The sequence below is a fragment of the Triturus cristatus genome, chromosome 3_1 (assembly GCF_964204655.1).
Source record: "Triturus cristatus chromosome 3_1, aTriCri1.1, whole genome shotgun sequence".
Lineage (NCBI taxonomy): Eukaryota > Metazoa > Chordata > Amphibia > Caudata > Salamandridae > Triturus > Triturus cristatus.
In genome coordinates, this window is record NC_140583.1 from 1,061,389,412 (window position 1) to 1,061,407,869 (window position 18,458).

At 46.4% G+C, this 18,458-nt stretch overlaps 1 protein-coding gene across 2 annotated transcripts in view; it reads right to left on the reverse strand.

The window, feature by feature from the left end:
* Nucleotides 1–18,458, reverse strand: part of TREH (trehalase) — a 281,145-nt gene that overhangs the window by 75,625 nt on the left and 187,062 nt on the right. For both annotated transcript variants that reach the window (XM_085645871.1, XM_085645870.1), the window contains exons 6-10: nt 14,772–14,872; nt 9,696–9,788; nt 6,801–6,917; nt 6,455–6,577; nt 4,377–4,426 (exon numbers count right to left, since the gene is read on the reverse strand). In XM_085645871.1, coding sequence (XP_085501997.1) covers nt 4,377–4,426; nt 6,455–6,577; nt 6,801–6,917; nt 9,696–9,788; nt 14,772–14,872 — 484 coding nt within the window. The remainder of the gene's footprint in view (nt 1–4,376; nt 4,427–6,454; nt 6,578–6,800; nt 6,918–9,695; nt 9,789–14,771; nt 14,873–18,458) is intronic.

Here is an 18,458-nt window from a genome sequence, read left to right on the forward strand (position 1 = left end):
TCACACGCGTGCTCCCATAGGTTTCAATGGGTGCGTAAAAAGTACAAAGTTACTGCAAAAGGAATCTTCCGGATGACCTAGGAACTTAAGATTTGGAACACAGGCACTAGAGATGTATTACTACACATGGGCACCGGAGTACCAGCTTTACCTCACCCACAGGAAGCGGGTGCATAGGCCTCAAAGTGCGTCGGGTTTCTTCTATCTGTTCCGTTGAGCCTGGGACAAAGATGCTGCAGGCGGTCGGTCGGGAAGAGATGCGGTGGATCCAAGAGTGGATCGGAGATGTTGAAGACCTGTAAGCAGAGGGGACAGTGTTCACAGTCACTAGCCAGTGACCAGCGTGGCACCAGGTGGGTACCAGGCGATGTCGGGTGCAAACAGGTGATGAGGGGTAGCTTGTCTCCGCAGCCACGTGGTCCCTGAAGGTCGACGACGTCCAGGAGTCGGCTCACGAGCTGTCCCACGCAGGCTCTCGCTGTCGGCGGTGTCGGCGACTTGATCGAAGCAAACAAGCCTTGGCAAAAGCAATTGCAGGAGGATTCGGAAATCAGCTGTTGGTTCTGACCAGCAAGGTCAGAGGGATTGCTCCTTTGGAGGGGAGCAAGGGCCAGTCTGGAGCAACCAGACCAGCGGTGTTTGTCGTAGATTTCGTCGCCAAGATGGCCACTAGCCAGCGGGCCAGCAACCGGTTAGGCGCGTCGAGTGGCAAAATGCAGAAGGGCCCCACGCAGATCGTGGAGATGCTGGAGGGCTCACCTTTGGTGCAGATGCTGCTCGAGGGTTGGGCTTCTCAGGACCCAAAGCACAACTTGGAGGGAGCCTCGGTTGTTGCACTGGTCAGCTTGTCGTAGTCGTTCCAAGATGGCTGGCTCCACGTGTCTCGGTGCCTCCACGGGTCTCCTCTTTTCAGGGACTGTGGATCGGGCGGTGAGAGGTCTGGAGGTCCAGGTCTTGTCAGTCTCTGGGCTCGGGCTCCGGCGGGAGGCGGCGGCAAAGCAGACGGTGATTCGCTGGATGGTGCTTGCGTTAGCAAGGTGGTCACTCCCTGACCACAGGGGAGATTTTCTTCAGTCTTCTGTGCAGCAGAATGTCGAAGTTCCCGTCTTCTTCTTAGTTTCAAGTTGATTCCAGGATGTCTGAAGTCTTAGGACACAGCTCCTACCTTTATTCGGATTCTAGGGGCCGGACTACCTGCTAGGTCCCTCCCTATGGGTGGGACCAGGAAGGGGGGTGGTTACACCCCCAATCCTTTGTCCAGCTCGCCCCAGGCCCGGGACTGGTGTGCCCCAGGACCGGTTTGAACTGGCATATGCACCGAGGCTCCTTGTGAGCCACAGGCATGTCTGGTTTCTTTCAAGCCCTACCTGACCAATACACAAAATCCTGTCTGGGGTGGTGCACGCACCTCCCCTGGCAGGAAACCCTTTGTCCACACCTCCCAAGCTGGAAGGACTCCCAGCAGCAGGAGGGCAGACTTGTGTCTGTGGTGGCAGCATCCATTTTGTGGAGCTGAGGCTATGTCTGATTTTACCCGGGTTTCAGGCACTGTACATGTCGTGTCCCTCTAGAAGGGTGGAATGCTAACCCCGTCGCCAGAATTGGCGAGGGGTTAGTATTCCAATTCGTATGACACCTTACTCGACATGTTTTGATAAAGCCAAACCAAAGATAGCATTTAACCGCGAGGTTCATAATGCACTTAAGAGTATATGGTATGACGATATCTGGAAACAGTAGAAGGAAGTTGTTCCGACCACTGCAGACAGGCTCAGCTCATGCCAGAGCACCATCTCACATGGAACCAAGCACTCTGCCTTCAGGATTGTTAAGGCCTGCCATAGGAGTGACTTATAGGTTACCAGGTGTCCCATTTAAGTTTAGGTATAGGTATACTACACCTAAGTAAGAGGTGATTACACCAACTTACCCCAGCTGAGTGATCAGCCAGTTGTGTCAGATTGTTAGGCCAAGCCTGGGGTGGCATAATACATGCTTCAGCCCCTGGCAGGCCTTGGATATACCAATGCCCTGGGTACCTAGTGTACACTGGTACAGGGGCTGACAGGGTGATCCAACCAATTGGGTATGTACCTAGGGTACATGGAGTCCATTTTACAGAGAGAGCAGATAGCCTGAGAGCCTGAATGGCAGGATCTCAGGCCAACTAAGTCGAAAAACCAGCTAGACACTAGGCAAAAATTTGGGGGTAACCATAGTCAGATATCCACCTTCCTACAGCGCCCATGACGTCCCGGAGGGTCAGATCCACCGGTTGGGCAGGAGCCTCCGTCGGGCCCACCAGGGATGACCGCGATGTCTCCGGAGAACCCTTCTGGAGCGTATAGCGATCCATACTATTGGCCTGGTGCGCCGTGCCACGGCGGGTTGTCTTCATCTTCGCCCGGTCGCCATCTTGTTTGGTGGACATGCTGGCCCTTCCACCGTCGTGCCAAGATCTCCAAACGGGCCGCCACACCAAATCACGGGTGTCAGGGGGGGGGGCGGGGGCGACCACCGGGCCGCGGGTCAACCCACCGCCGGCGGGTCAGCCGGGCACCTGGACAAGGCAACACCACCGCACCCCGCTCCGCAGCCCGACCCCGCCTGAGGCAAGGAGGGCGCAAAAGCGAAAGTGAAAGTGCGGGGTACGCGAGTCGCCCAGCCCCGCTCGCCGCTGTTATTCACTTCGTCCCCGGATCGCCCCACTACTCCAATCCGGGGGGCCGGCGAGGAGAAGGCCGCAACCTTCAATCGATGCTCCCACCGGTGTTCGGGGTCCGATTCGAGCCCAAAAAACGGGTGGCGCCTCAGCTCGGGTTCACCGACACAGTCCCCTCAACAAGGACAGGATATCGCCAGGATTAATTCAGGAGGTCGCGGAGGTCCTCGGGAGCCTCGCACCTACGCGGCCATCTTGGTTGCGCGCTAGGCTCCTCCTCAGAAATCGCAATTTTAATAGCGATTTCTACATGCATTGGCTTTTGATAGTCCTTAATTGCGATTCCTTAATAATCGCAATTAAGTACTCGCAAAAGCATTTCTTGATGCATGTGCCCCTATGACTCCACCTAAAATACATGTGCCACAAAAAGTGCCTCAATACCACCACCGGTGTGCCATAGTAATGCCTGTTAATAGCCTCTACTTGTCGGAAGGCCTTGTGTGGGCCCAGTTTGTTCAGGGGATTCTGCATGGCCAGATTCACAACCGCGCACCTTCCCCCACCATCCCATGCCCCATCGGCTCAGGAAAGGACGCATCAATGTTGCTGACAATCCTAAAGCACAAAAAAAAAGGCTTTACGAAATACTGTGTTGCAACACACAATCAAAACAAGCATGGCAAAGTTAATATTTCTGTGTTTGATTTGCTAAGGCATGTACTGTACGTACACTAAAGCGATATACACACGAGGAAGCTAGCAAGAGCAGACGGAGTTTTGCAGGTTAAGGTAGCCCCTCATGCAGTTCAATGCAAGCATTCGAGAGGAGGCGGAAAGGTGCACCCAGTCAGCCAATAGCATTAGGTGTGTGACAAATACTCCACTGGGCTGGCCAAATAATGCATTGACAAAGTCCAAAGGCATAAAGAGGCTGGTCAAAGTGAGCCAATTGTTGAAAAGGGCGGATTTATAGCCCACTCTATGTATATTGTAAGCAATAGGTCTCTATGGCAGCTGTGAAGTGAAAACCCAGACCTAAATAAGGAAAGCACACTGTGATAACAGAAAACAACATCAAATGACATTACAAAGCATGGAGAATCTGCACAACATATAGGACAGCAGAGCAACGCAACAGTAAAACAGAACGACATGGAACTTGCATAAGGTAGTACAATAAAGCAGTGTAGCATGCCAGAAACACAGTGCATGACAACACAGGATAGCATAACACAGAAGTGCATGCAAAATGATACATGTAGCATTCCCATAGTGGATAACTGCGTGACACACCACACAAGAACGGAACATGGTTTAGCGTACCATAACATACTTTACTTTAGCACAGAGTGCAACGAGCATATCATAAATTTCCATATTATAGCAAAGCGTTACATAACAAAATATCAAAAACGTTGTATAGTATAAGCATACCAAAAACATTTGAGACAATATAGCTGAAAGTAATTAGTACAGTATGGCTCAGCACAGAATAAACTAAAACATAGATTAGCATGAAATGCTAAAAAACATAGATCACTGTAAGAGTGTACCATAACAAGCGTTACTATTAATAATATAGTCAGGACACACTAAGAGCTACAGATCATGAGATGCACTGTAAACATTTTTAGAAGTGAGGCAGCTATAACTAAAACAACTCCCTACAAGACACAAAGGGTGTTGGGACAGTGGCAAACAGCCTGCTTACCCTCTTCCAAGCTTGCGGCTATTTCCACGTCATCCATATAAGCCTCTGGTCTGTGAAAGTAAGGGAGAGTGGTAAAAAGGTGGAGCAAGTAACAAGACAAAATTGGCCTCATAGCACCTGCATCTTCAGAATGAGGTCCTAACCCGAACCCTATCATCGCTCCACCCCCTGAGATGCACAGAGAGCAGCAGCAGACGTCCTCCTGGGTGAGATGTGGATATTGTTCAACTTTCACATCAATGTGAGGAGTAGCTTGGTGTCAACTTTCTGCTTCCCGTGTGAGGCATGCTTGGAAGTCATCTTTTCTACACTGGGTGATATGTGTAAATGTGCCATCTAAGGCGGCCAAGAGGGAGTGTTAGCCATAATCACTTAGTACTCCACTTGGGATGTTGGGCCGATCATTCATCCCGAATGATAGGCACTTTTCCTCCAAAGCATGATAAATGGATAGTGATCAAACTGTAATCATCCTTCATGTGGCATGGGTGGTGACCAGCTTTCCCTTCCTGTGCGAGGTATGGATGGTAGATCTCTTTTTACCGTGTGTTATGAAGGTGCCAACCTTTTTTGTCGTTGTTTGCTGCATTAGCAGAAAATATTGTTTCTTCTTTTAGGTGATACAAGGAAGGAGTAGCTTTTCTCCCCTGTGCAATGCATTGAAGGTCACCACATAGGATGCATGACTGGCAGGATCATCCCTACTTATGTGATGCACAGACAGAAGGTCCCCTTTCCCTGCTACACGATGCTTGATGGCCATTAGCTCCCTAGCGACAGAGATCCTCATTGATGAAGGCCACCTTGCTCTCCCTTGTGAGATGCATGGATGACAGCCATGCTTTCATCCTGTGTGATACATTAAAAAAAGCTATTATTTCTCCTTGCGTTATATAATGAATGTCATTAATCTTTCTTCACTGATGCAATATTCGAATGGTGACCACTTTACTTCTCTTGTGTGATGCACTGGTTATAGAAATTTTTATTTCCAGTTGGAATGCAAGTTCAGAGGCCACCCAGCTCTTCCTTAAGCACTTGTCCCTGTGATGCAAGTCAGTCATTTTTTTTACAACATGTGAATTATGGCTAATGGTCATCATTCCTCCCTCTCATGGTGCAAGGTTTATGTCAACCCCCCTCCACCCTGTGATGCATGGATGGCAGTGATATTGTCTCCCCCTTTTTTTTAAAGCGTGGTCATCTTTCTCAGACTTAGTGAAACATGGAGAAAAGGCATCCACCTTTTCAAACCTTTTCTAGCACATGGACAACATCCATCTTTTCATAGTGCATGAGTAACAGCAATCTTTTCTTGGGGACGCCTAGATTTGTTACGTAAAGACTGTAACCTCAAAGGTCTTTCAGTGGAATCTACTTGTCTATGAAGAATATTCCCAAATTTCCATAGAGCCTAGTGCAATGGTTCCTAACCTTTTGACTTCTGTGGCCTCCTACTTAATCTTTACTGGAAGCCTGGGGCCCTCACTGAATCCTCATTGGAATCCGGGGACCCCACTGTGTCCTTACTGGAAGCAGGGCCCACACTCTAAGAATTTTTGATGATTTGAACCTCAAGACAATACACACACAAAAATATAGATATGAGCATTTATCAAATAAATACAGAAATGATTAAATATCTTAATCCACAATTATTAAAAAAGAATCAAACTTTTATTTTAAATAGGAAGATTGGAGCTTTTCTAAATTTGAGGCCACGCATCATCCATACTAAATTCTGTTTGATGGACTTACACTGCTCCCAAGAATTAATCTGAAGATGCTAAATATGTATCCTCCAATTTCAAATTCCTTCACATTTACAGAACGTTTTAAAATGTGTAAGTTTACATTTCGCTTGTTTATTTGAATATATGTTATTAATCTATTAATGCTATTAATTTTCTAAGCAGTAGCGGACCCCCTGAATAGGTTTTGCAGACCCCCAGGGGCCTCGGGACCACCGGTTAGGAACCAATGGCCTAGTAGTTGTCTGTAGACATGCATCCCACCCAGTTTAGAGGTATAAGGGGCAGCATTAAATGCCAGCAAGAGGAGAAAGCCATGCGACGTACCTGGGTCCCCCCACTTGAACACTGTACCGATTCAGAGTGTAATTTCTTCTGTTGATTTCAATCTCCAAGCTGCGGTTTGTCATCCAGAACTTGTACTCCTTCTCCAGAAGTTGGATGTTTTTCCTGGGTTAGAACAAGTGAATGCAAGGTTAAGGGCACTCATGTGCATCAACATAAGCTAGTAGGGTGCTGATTGAGATACATACTGAAGTAATAAAACAATACAAAAGTTGATACGCATGCTTACATGGCATGAGGAGTACTACTGCCATTTCTGAGTAGAATCTGTGGAGAGTCAATTCTGCCAAACACAAATAATCAACATGCACCTTCTGCTGATACTCACTGGAGGAACGCTGTGTCATTCTGCGCGTTCATATAGCTCTCCATCATCAGAGTAAGAAATGGAGGCTGACTTCTGCGCAGATAGTAGACACGCCCGCCGTTCGGGATTGACCCATACCTAGTGTAAAAAAGGGGCAGTTATAAGCTCCTCATAAAATGGCATGCATCACAGGCTGGCATGTACCCCACTCAACAAATCATTCACTGCATATGTGACATTGCCCTATGTAAGAAGTCTGAAAGGGGAAGGAAACAAAATCACCCCAGGACTAGTTATATTGTGGCACGGGTTACTATTTCCCATCACATTCTATAAATGAGTGCTTGGTGGAATGGAGGGGGGGCTGCGTTCATGTTATTGTATTATAACAAGCATTAGCAAAACCAATGGGTCTTGCAAATGCAAGACCTAGTGGCTGTGCCAATGTGTTGTAGCCATGTTGTACACCAGCGTGGCAGTTGTTCAGCATGGCTAAAAGTTAGTGGCATAGGGAAGAGTGGCGTGGAGAGGAGTAGAGTGTCATGGAGTGGCGTAGAGTGTTGTGGAGTGTCATGGAGTGGGGAGGAGTGGCATAGAGTAAAGTAGAGTGTATTTGAGTGGATTGTTGTGGAGTGGCTTAGAGTGGAATGGCGTGGAATGGAGTGTTGTGGAGTGGCCTAGAGTGACATAGAGCGGTATAGTGTGGAGTGGCATGGAGGGAGGAGAGTAGAGTGGGCTGGATGGTCGTAGAGTGGAGGGGAGTAGAGTGGAGGGGTGTAGAGTGGCGGGGCATAGAGTGAAGTACAGTGTCATACAGTGGAGTGGCATGGAGTGGGGTGGTTGGGGTGGTTTAGAGTAGAGTGGCAGAGTGGAGTGGAGTAGAGTCTCAGAGTGACAGTGGAGTGGTGCAGAGTTGAGAAAAGAGGCATGGAGTGGTGCAGAGGGAGTTGCACATAGTGCAATAAAGTGTCATGGTGTAGAGTGTAGTAAATTGTTGTAGAATGGATTAGCATAGAGTGGGCTAGAGAGGCATAGAGTGGGGAAGAGTGACAGTGTTGTGAAGTGGCATAGAGTGTCATGGAGTGGTACAGAGTGGAATGCATAGAGTGCAGTGTTGTGGAGAAGCACAGAGTGTCATGGAGTGGCATACAGTGGAGTGGCATGGCGTGTCATGGAGGGAGTACAGTGGAGGAGCGCAGAGTGGAGGAGCGTAAAGTGGAATAAAGTGTCGTACAGTGGAGTGGTGTAGCATGGAGTAGAGTTTCATACAGTGTGTCGTACAGTGGAATGACAGTGTTGTGGAGTGGTGTACAGTGGAGTACAGTGTGATAACATGGAGTAGAGTGGAGTGGCGTAGATGGAGTTGCATTCAATTTTGTAGTCTAGAGTGGCATAGAGTGAAGTAGATCAGCATGGAGTGGCGTCGAGTGGAGTGTCATTGTCATTGAATAGAGTGGCGTTGAGTTGAGTGGAGTGGCATAGAGTTGAGTGGCACAGCATAGAGTCGAGTGGCGTGTCATAGAGTAGAGTGTTGTAAAGTGCAGTGGCATAGAGTAGAGGATTGTGGAGATGGCCAAGAGTGGCATAGAGTTGAGTGGCATAGAGTGGAGTCATGGAGTAGAGTGGAGTAGTGTGTCAGAGTGGAGTGGAGTTAAGTGGCACAGAGTTGAGTATTGTAGACCGGAATTGGCATATAGTGTAGTAATGTTTCATAGAGTGGAGAGTGATGTAGCAGAGTGAAGTAGTGTAGAGTGGAGTAAATTGTCATAGAGTGAAGTAGCCTAGAGTGTAGTAGACTGAAGTAGAGTGGAGTGCTATAGAGTGGGATAGAGTGGCATATAGTGGGAAAGAGCGGCATAGAATGTTATGGAGTGGCATATAGTGTTGTGAAGTGGCATATAGTGTTGTAGAGTGGCCCAGGGTGGCACAGACTGTCGTTGAAGGAGTAGAGTGGAAGAGCGTAGAGAAGAGGGACTTAAAGTGATGTGAAGTGTTGTAGAATGAAGTGGCATAGAGTGTTGCAGAGTGGAGTGCCATAGAGTGGAGTGCCATAGAGTGGATGGCATAGAGTGGAGTGGAGTGACACAAAGTGGAGTCAAGTATCATAGAGTGGAGTAGGGTGGACTCGAGTGGCGTGGCATAGCATAGAGTGGAGTAAAGTGTCATAGAGTAGTGTGCCTTAGAGATGAATGTTGTATAGTGAAGTGGCACATAGTGGAGGGGCATACAGTGGCACAGTGTGGAGTGGCATGTCGTAGAGTAGAGTGGCATGTCGTAGAGTGGAGTGACGTGTAATAGAGTGGAGTGGCATGTCATAGGATGGAGTGACGTGTCGTAGAGTTATGTGTGGACAGACAACATATGCTAAAGTGGAGGCGAGATCTCTGGTTTGCCGTTTTGGGGTATTTTATCATAAAACCTTTCTATTCTTGGGTCGAAAAGCTTGGATTGAGCTCTACCCTCTTTGAGTGGAAAATGAAAAGTGTAACAGCAACTTTAATTTTACCAAACTTACATTTGCAAGCGAGTTCTTGACTAAAGAAAGGAACTTTAATTTGAATATTTTAGGAATGTTTTCAAATGAAGCAAGAAAATCCAAACAGTAATCTGTGGGAGAGGAACATTAGACCCCAATATAAATAAGCGAGAAAATTAGAAGAAAGTCTTGCGTTGTGCTCCAGTCACCTGAAGACCTCTCTTTGCTGGCTGAGGTTACTCAGATATCTTATACTTGCGCTCACATAGAACATTGTATAGCATTCACCCATCTACAAACGCGAGTTTGGCAATACCGAGGACTTACCAACAATGTGTAGCCAAAACGATTACCCATTCATTAAGTAGAACTCAGTAGTGTTTTTTCAACAGATGTCTCTATTTTGACCTTCCATCACCAAAGAACTGTAAGGACCTCACCTGTCTACCAAGTCCAAGAAGTTTTCGATCATACCCTTGGCAGTGTTTGTCATCTCGGAGAGCAGAAGTCCATTGATCACCCAGTAGGAATCCCTGTTGAAGAAGATGGAGTCAAAATTCAGCTTGGGATGTTAGGTCTAGGCTAACAGAGGTCACGGGTCCTGGGAGTAAGTGGTTTAATCTTAGGTGACGTGGGAGGGAAAACAACAATGGACTTAGATGCGGCCCGAGCAATTACCAGTTGCTGAGATTAATTAAAGCATCCCACTCATCTTATTTTTGCTTTCTTCAGTGTGACATCCTATGTGCGACTGTGATGTCTAGATGTAGGACACGTGCTCACTGTACCACTGGAACCAAGCCATACCCAAATCATGAGCCCCAACTAGGTCGAAATCGGCCTTCTGTTGCTTGTGGTCCAGCCCAGAGCAGAGCTGACCTTTTAGTTCGGGCTGGTCTGTTCCTTTTGGAGCAGGATCAAGACTGATTTGCATATGGCTGGGTACAATCTGAGGTGGCATGGTGGGCAAAAAAAAAAGGCCTGAGATGTGGCCTGAAACATTACCAGTGGATGGGATTAATTCCAGCATCCCACTCGTCTTTTTTTTGTTTTCTACAGTGGGAGTGATGGTGGGTACAGGAACAAGATGAATTTCTGTCAGTTCCATCAAAACGTGGTGTATTTAACAATTGCAAGGAAATAATGTTATGGATATGAAAACTGAGTAAATTTTGAGATGCTATTCTACCACGTTTATTACTGCTTGTTTTTTCATAAAATATAAGTTCACAAGATGGCTGATAGATTTATCAAAGGAGGATGCTGCAGCCACAGACAAGACGTTATAGCATGTTGGGAAATGTTCTCAACAGACAAACTATTTGGTTTGGCGAAGTTCATGCACTGTTTCTTTGGAACCAGCAGTGTTCTTTCCAGTGGATATACCCATCATACATAATTAGATTTTTCTCATCTAACCAAGGACAATAATGGTATAACTGGGAGATATGTTAATCTGGCAGCTGATCTTCAATTAAGCTCTGTGGCCCTCGATCCAACCTGGTTGGTCCTCCTTTAATCCAAAACAGCATGTTATTATCAATACTAATCACCACAATCACACTTCCTGCCAGCAAAATGCGCATAAACTTTGTGCATTCTTAGATCTTTGGTCTATTAACACTAGCTTCCCAGCTTGCTGAAGGGGGTTGCCTTCCAGTGATGGAGCACTCCTCAGTGCATTAAAGCCCCATTTTTAGGTCTCGCCTGGCAAAAGCAGCGCATGCTCTGCACTCGCAATTAAGAGGACCTTTTGCAATCGATTCTCCCTTAGCCTTACATGCACGCGTAGGGATGGACAAAGATGGCTGCTCTCGCCATTTGTCCAAACCTATCAGTATGCGCGTGCATGTAAGGACAGTGGACAGTCCGCCGCCATCTTGTTAAACACGCGTGCTTTCACTTTAAACACGGCATGCTTTCACTTTAAACACAGTTTTCAGTGAAAGCACGCCGCCATGCGAGCGCACGTGCACTGCACGCCAGCCCGGCCGACCTCCCGTGTTCCATCTGACACATGGAGGGCTTTATTCCTTCTTCCCTTCACCTGTGCCGCGTACAAAGGAACCCGAGCTACCGGCTAGAGGGATTCCCCTTTCACATCACACAATCGCACCCATTGTAGTCCCTAAAAGGATTAATGAGCGTGTTGTATTGTCCTCTGATTAATCTCAACTCTGTTTTCGTGTGCCGAACCTAGAGGCCCGAGAATATAAGGGCGCACACTGTACCTCAGGTTGGCAGCCCCCACTTTGCCAATTTTCTTCATGCCCCATTTGATACAAAAGGTATGAAACTTTAGCCCATGAGCAGCTAGTTTCAGCTTTGTGTTTTTTTCAGGGCAAGTGAACAGAAACAGGAATATTTGTTTTGTTTTAATTTAGAAACCCATTGGTTAAATCCGCCCTTCACATCTGGAAGCTTGGCGCCAGTGTCCCCGGTTAACCTGCTGAAAGCAGTGAAAGCCCAAGAAAGTGCAGATGCCCTACAGAGAGCCGCCTGTATCCGAAGTCGGTGCCTTTGCCTCTGATACTCAAAAACACCTACTGGCTGTTGTGAAGGAAATCAATCTAGCAGCATTGCTAATGGGGTGCCAACTCGCACTACAGGTGTAATGTAGAAAATGTGTCCCAGGCCTTTCTTACTTCTGTCCAACAGGGGCACCAGGTGGCATTGCTACTGCCAACCTAATAATAATAAAAGGAGTTCTTAGAACTGGCATCTGAAATGATGCAGGCAGGAGATGGAAGGAACGAGATTTTATTAATTTCTATAAATCACCTGCAGTGCCTTTAATCAAGTAAACAAGGGACCTCTGGTGGAAAGTGCCAGAAACCAGTGAACTACTTCTAAAGAGAACTTTTACGAGAACTCATTCTAGGTGAATACCTCTGACTGTTTAAAAAAAAAAAAAAAAAAAAGGACTCAATGCATGTAATGTCATTAAAACATATGCCACACCCCTTTGCTCCACTGACGGTTAAGTGGATTACACTCACAAGGCTACTCAATTATTGGAAGCTGATATTGACACTAACGGACTACTAGGCAGTATGTTCTGGTGTCATCATTAAATGGCCTAACAGAAAGTAGAGGGTGTGGGGAATTGTGGACTTGCCTAATGTACTAAAATCGTTTGATCCAGCCGTCAATCTCTAACTATCTGTGCTGAGCTGTTCTGAACCAGCTGGCACTGCACTGCTCTGTTTAGGTCGCCTGTAGGCCGATGCCTATATGGGTAAGGTGTAGTCATGGAATACGGACTGTACGATTTAAGATGGGCTTCACTCAAACGCATTTAAATCGAAAAGAACAAACAAAAAAAACCCAGAAAAGTTCCTACTGTAAAGGGGTTACTGATCCATGTTACTGTTAATGTAATAAGTATACCCCAAAGCAAAACTGTCAGGGTGATACCAAATGTGGATTTGCCATTTATGTCAGACTCAGTGAATTGAATGTTCCAGTAAAGATGGTCTACACTACAACATCACATAGTTTTTGTTAAGGGTCTGGTGGCTCAGTGGACTAGTGGACTAATGCGTCCACCGTGTTTGACCTCATGGTCACAGATTCAAATCCCGGCGGGTCCATTCAGCCTTTCATCCATCCGAGGTCGATAAAATGAGTACCATTGAGTTGGGTAACAATAAAACATCTGTTTTTCTGCGCCTTGATGCCCTCGGGTGATACGTGCGCTTTCAAAATTCATGCGTTATGTTGTTTATGTGTTACATGATTACAAATAAGGTTTAAATGTGAGAAACTCAATAGTAGCTGGTGTCACAGCATAGTGGGGCGGGTGAGTACTGGGGGGAGACATCAACAACGAAAATGCATTAAAAAAGAAAAAAATCTAACTTACCTGCCGCATTGCCACCTTTCTGCTTCTCTCTGGCACCACACAGGCTCTCAGACTCTCCTACGCCCAATCCTGGCGCTGCTCTGCATGAGAGCACCTTCAGGATTGGCCTGGATGTACACTCCCAGAGAGAGTGGGAGCATGTGCCTGCTGTCTCCATCCCGGCAACTGAGCTCGGGTTGGAGACAGCTCAATGAGCATGTTGGTTTGGGCGTCCTAAAACGGCCAGCGAAACCCACATGCGCACACTGACAGCACTGCAACCACTCTCTCTCTGTGACTGTCATCCCCATGGCCCGCCCCCAAGACTCAGCCCTTAAAACTCGAAAAATAAGCCTTGAAAATGCAATAGGTCTCGCCTTTGATTAAGTTAAAGCCATTTGCTTTGCAAATGGTATTGCATAGCAAAGCAAATGGCTTTAACATAATCAAAGGCGAGACCTATTGCATTTTTAATGCTTGTTTAACTTTGTTTCCTGCATCCTATACTGCGCTGCTAAACACAACTCTCACCTCTGAACTGAAATGGCTTAGGTGAAAATGATACCACTTTTATTGGTGTATTTGGCAGCAGCGCACGTCAACCACACCTTTTGTTGTGGACTACCGCAGCACTTAACTAAATACAAAACGATTAAACCGCTGGTTTATCAGTTAATGGCCTATCAGAAAGGCAAGATCCTGTAGTTTCTAGACTTTGCCTCCACATTGCAAAGATTGACCTGCGTTATCAACGATTGGAGCTCGTTAGCGAGTGATTCTAGGGATTACAACCTCTTGCCAAGGGTCTGTTTCCTTAACTGGCTTTATCTCAAGGTTAAGCCTCCTCCTGCACTTTGGTTACCTGTATCAGAGCCTCAGGCCAGCCTGCTCCAGTCACCAACGCTCTTCGCACCTACTTTATGATGTTGTTGTCCACCATAAAAATGAAACCTCAGGCACTGTCTGAAAATATCCTGAAATAAAGGGTCTGGACACCAGACACCCAAGCACAACAACTTCTGGACCTGCCATGTGCAGGGACCAGACCTCTAGATACAAGGACCTTTCCATCATATGCTGCCTGTTAACAGGGTAAGATCTGCCGAGCACTGTAGGGACAGCAGACCTGTCCGGCATTGGGACCAGACCTCTTGTACATTAAGGTCTGGGCTTTCAAGGTCAAGGATTGATCCTGCCGAGAGCTGCCATTACAGAGACCAGTGACCTCCGCCACAAGGCAAGGGGAACTTTTGGGTGTTGCTCCAGAGGGCTGCCTTTCCCTGCTTTTGTAAACTTTAATGACTTTAGGAGTCAATGTACCACCATTCTTGTCCGTGATTACACAAATTGCGTGCTACTCACTCAACAATGAGAGTCATTCCCTTAGCATTCTCACTTCCCAGATATGTACATTGCCACTCACTCAGCATTCTTTGCTCATGATGACATAAACCCTTTTTGCAATCTGCTCTCCAAAAGGCACAACTATGCACCACAGCCATTCACCCTTGTTAATATCCTCCTCATCGCTCTTATGTTGTGATGACAATATTGAGCACGCCCGTTCAACATTCTCCAATCGTAACACAACTGAGCACAGCTCAATGTTCTCATCTTGCGCTCACATTAATGAAAGTCTGTCCACACACAATTCAGGCCCAGTGTCACTCACCAGTAGTAGAACTCAATGAATCTTCCACCAGGCACCACCACAGGGTTAGGCACGTAAATCTGGGAATGTAGCTCTGGGTTCGTTTTTACTTCCTCTTTGATCTAAGAAAGATAGAAGACACTGTAAAGAGTTGGATGTCTCAAAAGCACAACCATTGCTGCCATCACGCCCTTGATCTGCTGAAATCTGCCACCACACTAATGATTTCCTGGAATTCAGCCATCAATCCACCGATCCTCTGAAATTCAGCCACTGTAAAATTGATCTTTTCAAATCCAGCCACCACAGTGTTTATCCGTGGGAATACAGTAACCATAGCACTGATCTCTTGGGATTTAGCCACCATACTACTGATCACCCAGAACTTTGCAACCATTCTACTGATTTTCAGAAATTCAGCCAGCATGCCAATGACCTCTTGTAATTCAAGCACCACAGAAGTAACCAGTTGAAATTCAACCACCATACCACAGAACACTTGAATGCAACCACCATACAAATGATCTGCTGAATTGGAACCATCATACCAATCATCTCCTGGAATCCCACCACAAGACTACTGATTACTAAGTACTCAGCCAGCATAACGCTGATTGCCCTGGAATTCAGCCACTGTACCTCTGATTCCTGGATTTCAGCCACTTTACTGGCAGTGCTTAATTTATAAAAGAATAAGTGCCAGTGTCTAATGTTTTTCTCGTACGTTCACCAGTTCTGCTGTAGAATTTCGTAGTTGCTGAATGCCAACGCTGTCTAGTATCAATTTCACCTCATGTCTATTCCATTCACTCCCATACTTTGCCTGACCTTTTACCTCATTCCTACAAGTTTTCAGTGATCCTTTCCCCATTTGCTGCCTTTATCTCTCTTTTTGGGACAAAGACTGATGATAAAAAATAAGTCCTGGGCCCCAAAAAAAGTGGCAGTGGAACCCATCTGCAAGCACCTGCTCAAGTTAAGCATTGCCTACCACTGGTGTCCAGGACATCAGTACCCATACCAAAGACGTCATGAACTTTAGCCACCATACCTCTAATTTCTTAGAATTTAGCCACCACACCATTCATCTTCAGGAATTTAGCAACATCAAAATTAGCCTGGTGACTACACTTTTGCATCATGTCATTATTTAAAGTCTACTAACTGAAATCGTAAACGTATGGAACATTTTACTCCTAGGAGAGTTGCCCTGGCTCTCATGTAGCTTGAAAGCCCCCCACCTCACTGGCAATATTCTTGAATGGGAAGTAATCGGGAACTCCAACAGCAAGTTGAACAGTACAACCAAGTCCACAACTGGCCATCACATTTTAGAGCAATAAGCGATAAAGAGACCATACTGGCAAATATCCAGCAGGATTCCTTAACTCTCTTGATGAGGCAATCAGGGAGGCACTGATGATGCTTGCCCGAGGTCGACAGATTCCTGAATAAAAAAGTAAAAGAGCAGATGGGGATCTCAGGAGCAAACCAGGGTGGGTCTAATCATTGCTGCTACCAGCCCCATATCAGGGACTAGGAGGCAAGAGACACGCTGAGAGTGCTACAGCAAGACAACACTGTGATGGTGTCAGAGGCAAAGGCTATGTGATCGTACTTACAATATCCCTGTCTTTTTGGTGAACCGAGGTCCAGCTAGGCTCCTCCCTTCTACCCAATGGTTAATTTGTAAAACATAAGTGCCTGAGCTCTCGTCAGGAGGCAGCTTGCACCAGACCATTTCTCCTGTAAGCGCCGCCTAAAACAGAACCAACTCCTAACCATATAAGTGGGGGAAGGATGCAGCATAATGGCCAGAGCTGCCGACTTCGGCACTAGGGACCAGGTTCGAGTCTCGGCAAAGCACCAGTGTTGATGATTAAGTGCTGATGCTGAGCACCGGAAACCACTGGCTCAAATTAAGCACTGCTTCTGCATCTAAAATGTAACTTCTATATGTACTTACAGATGTTATATGATAGCAGTCATGCAGCATACACCTCAAATTTTAAAGTATGCAGGTGACAGGAAAAATTAATAGCGGACCAAGTTGCAACCAAAGAATGCCTGGACAATTTCTATTTCTGAATGGAGAGCACTCCATGAATGTTGTTAAACAAAGGTCTTGGTGGTGGGAAGAGCCCTGGTAGAGATTGCCCAGCCCGAGTTCTCTTTGACCCTTGGAACTCCCAGAGTAACAATTTAAAAAAGCAAAGGAAATGGGCATTATGTACTTTCACCACAAATATATAAAGTTATTGTCACCTGGCCCATATGGGCATTTTCGTCTTCCCTATGTTAGCATGAGCACGTTGTAGACTGTGTCTTGCTTTACACACGTTAATACGCAACCCATCTTGCTTGTGCCATGCTGAAACTTTCACATAAAACATGCTGTTGTTTTACACTCTGTTCGTTCCTGGGATTTAGACTGAACATTGTAGACAAGGTTGAACAACAATGGCCCTTGTTATTCTGTTCTGGTCAGGCTCTAGCATCTAGACAAAACATGCGGATGCAGCTGTTGTTTGGGAACAAGTACTATGGTCATATGGGAATACCCGAATAGGTTGCACACACTAGTAGAGGGATCTTTCCAGGGAGAAGAGCGTGACAGCACCTGTGATGAAGATCTTCCGTCTATAGGACTGAGGTACGGGGTCTGCTGCTAACACCCAGACATCTTCTAATATATAATCATCTTGCTTCTATACAAGGGGAGGGAGGTTAGGCTGCTCTGTCGTATATCATGACAGCTCCATTATGATTTACGGACTACTTGCTATGCTGACCGTTTTTGTGTTAGGCATTTTTCTACTGGTTCTGGAACGTATACTGCATACTAGAGCATGTTAGTTAAAGCATAGTTCTGATATTTTGCAGAATCCCTGCAACATGGCGCCACCAACGTTTGGTCTGGTACTTATTCATAGGACCCCTGGGTAGCGCTTGTGCTTGTCCACCGGTTCCCAGAGACGTCCGTGGTGGGAGGGCTTTGCCTCCTCCGTTTGTAGGATTCACCTATTACTGTAGGTTTTTCAAACTTGAATTGTAAAAGGTGTTTGACCCGTTTTGGGCTACCGTTTGGTACCTTTTTGCTATATACAATGGCTCAACCGATCGCAATTACGACACACTGCCTTGTGGCGGTTACACATCATTTGTAACAGCATGGGGTCCCCAATGCAGGGTCTCCAGTTGTCTTCGTGGTCGAGGCAGATCCTGCATACCGCTTCGAGGTCTTTTATTTCTGGGTCACATTTCCCGCAGTGGATGTGAATGATAATACATTTCATGCTTATACGGTTGCTGCTGTGGCGGTAGCGTATCGCCCTTATGCAGTGTTTGAAGTTCCTCTTACGTCTAGGGAGCACCAAATTTGGTTTAATGGCACCCTTCCCACTCCTATCTCCTTTATTCGTATGGGCCCGTTAAGTATTGATGGGGCCACATGGCCGGTTTTACACCACATCCCAACTATTTAATGCTAATGTGGCGGATGTACGCTTACTATATGGTCAAGTGGTTCTTCTCTATAGACGCTTGATTTTCTAGTAGCTCCGCCTGAAGCTGCACCTCCATTACAGATACAAGGCGGGGCCTTGTGATTAGCCCTGTTCTTATTAATTTGGTGGTAGGCAAACGTCCTCAAAATCGTGAGAACCTTCCGTTTTGGATAGCTCAGAAGATTGAACAGCTTGATGCTGT